The following is a 1,891-nucleotide window of genomic DNA, read 5'->3' on the forward strand; positions in this document are numbered from 1 at the left end:
CAGAGACGGGACGGGCAGAGGGGAGGAGGTGGGAGCAGGGAGGACAGGGCAGGCCGCAGCATGCGGGGTGTCCCAGGGCCCTCGGGAGAGCCCAGCCCCGAGAGGAGCTCCCTGCGGACACACCTGGCCCAGGCCTCATCGGGAAGAACCCGCCTCCTCCAGGAGGAAGAGCTGGAGCGACCCCACAGGCACACCAGGCCCCGCACACGCAAGCACGCGCACACGGGAGGGAACACGGGCGCTCGGGTGCATGCAGAGTGAGTGAGGCAGAGGGACAGAGGGGGGACCTCTGGAGCCATTACCTGTCGGGAACAGGAGAGAGAGGAAGCGGAGGTGGGGGCTGCGGGCCGCTCCCCAGGCGGGAGCTGCCAGGCCGGCTCGTAGGTGAGGTGGACCGCCTTACTGGGGACCACACAGAGGAGCAGGGACAGGAGGGGGGGCAGCCCGGGCTGGGCGGGCGGGGCCAGCAGGGCAGACAGACAGCAGGTGCACGAGACAGAGGAAGGAGCAGAGGTTAGTGTCCGGTCAGACGCCCAGAACTCAGAAGGGGGACGAGAGGCCCGGCCTGCGCCGCCTCCCCGGATGCACTGAGACACGGGACGGGGCGGGGTTGGGGGCCACCTGGCCAACGGAGACCCCAGGAAGCCCGATCCCACTGGAGCCCCCGTGGGCGCTGGCTGGGTACGGCCTCAAGCTGAGCTCCTGGCTCCACGCTCTTCGACTCCTCTGCGCCCAGGAGCCCCCAACACCACGTGAGGAAGCCGAGGCACCGACAGGTGTCCCCGCTTGCCGAGGACCCACGGCCACGGGCACCCTAGGCCATCGTCCAACCTGAAGCACGTACTCCATGCACCCAGCCGAGGAGGGAGACAGCCCCTCAAAGGCCACGCTTGTCCCGGCACCACAGCCAGGGGGTCCCCAGGGCCCTCAAGTGCAGGGGGTCACAAGGTCGTCCCGGCCTCAGGGCCCGCCTACGGCGTGGGAATGGGGAGGGTGCCAGGCCCCCAGATTGCACCCCGGGAGCTGAGGGCCATAGGTCTCATTTTACAAGGAGCCTCGTGGCCAGAGGACACAGATGCCCAGAGAGGGCAGGGCAGGCTCCAGGCCACACAGCGGAGGGGCGGGGGGGTGTCAGGCCTGGTCCCACCGGGCCCCCTTGCCTGCCTGACAGTGGGACAGTACCCACGGCCCGCCCTCCGCCCCTCACCTCTTTGCCTTCCTTGTCCGGGGGGAGGATGTGGCCTGCAGCGGGGCACGCGATGGGGCAGAGGGCGCTGCTGGTGCTCTTATGGCGCAAGTGGCCCTTGCGGGGCCCGGACTTGGTGGGGCTCAGCAGCTGAGGGTGCAGCTCGCGGTTGGGAGAGGCGGGCGTGGACGTGATGACCAGTGTCTTCAAGGCTGTCACCTCCGCCTGCAGCATGTCGATCTGGCCGGAACGAGACAGCTGCGACCGTAGCCCAGGGTGATGCCGCCCGCCGCCCGCCAGGCCAGCCAAGATGGCAGCACCCAGCACCCAACCCCACCAGGTCCCCACACTGTAAGCGGCCTCTGTGAGGTGCCCCTGTCAGGGAGCCGGCCTCCCACGGAGGGGCACCCAGGAGCCAGGACAGCCCAGCCTCCTATTTTACAGACGCACAGATGGGCCCCGAGACAGGGAGCTACTTGCCCAGGCTCACACAGCCAGACGGAGGTCCCTGCTTTGCTGAGGGTGTGTGTGTGTGTGTGTGTGTGTGTGTGTTGGGGGGAGGGGGGGGGGGGGGTGACAATGACCGTGGATCCTCCCAGCCCCTGGAAGGCCCCAGAAGGTCCCTGTGGCACCGTGAATTTCAGTGGTGGAATCGCGGCCCCACCCCCTGGGCCTCGGTGTGCCCCTCCCAGGCCTGGCGCCCCG

The 1,891-nt window shown here is 69.1% G+C and overlaps 1 protein-coding gene across 1 annotated transcript in view; it reads right to left on the reverse strand.

Annotated features, from left to right (window-relative positions):
- RAB3IL1 (RAB3A interacting protein (rabin3)-like 1) overlaps window positions 1-1,891 on the reverse strand; it is a 20,778-nt gene that overhangs the window by 6,649 nt on the left and 12,238 nt on the right. The window contains exons 5-6 of the mRNA XM_014544547.1: window positions 1,208-1,426; window positions 195-449 (exon numbers count right to left, since the gene is read on the reverse strand). Of these exons, the coding sequence (XP_014400033.1) occupies window positions 195-449; window positions 1,208-1,426 (474 nt within the window). The remainder of the gene's footprint in view (window positions 1-194; window positions 450-1,207; window positions 1,427-1,891) is intronic.

The sequence above is a fragment of the Myotis brandtii genome, unplaced genomic scaffold (assembly GCF_000412655.1).
Source record: "Myotis brandtii unplaced genomic scaffold, ASM41265v1 scaffold369, whole genome shotgun sequence".
In the NCBI taxonomy this organism is placed as follows: Eukaryota; Metazoa; Chordata; class Mammalia; order Chiroptera; family Vespertilionidae; genus Myotis; species Myotis brandtii.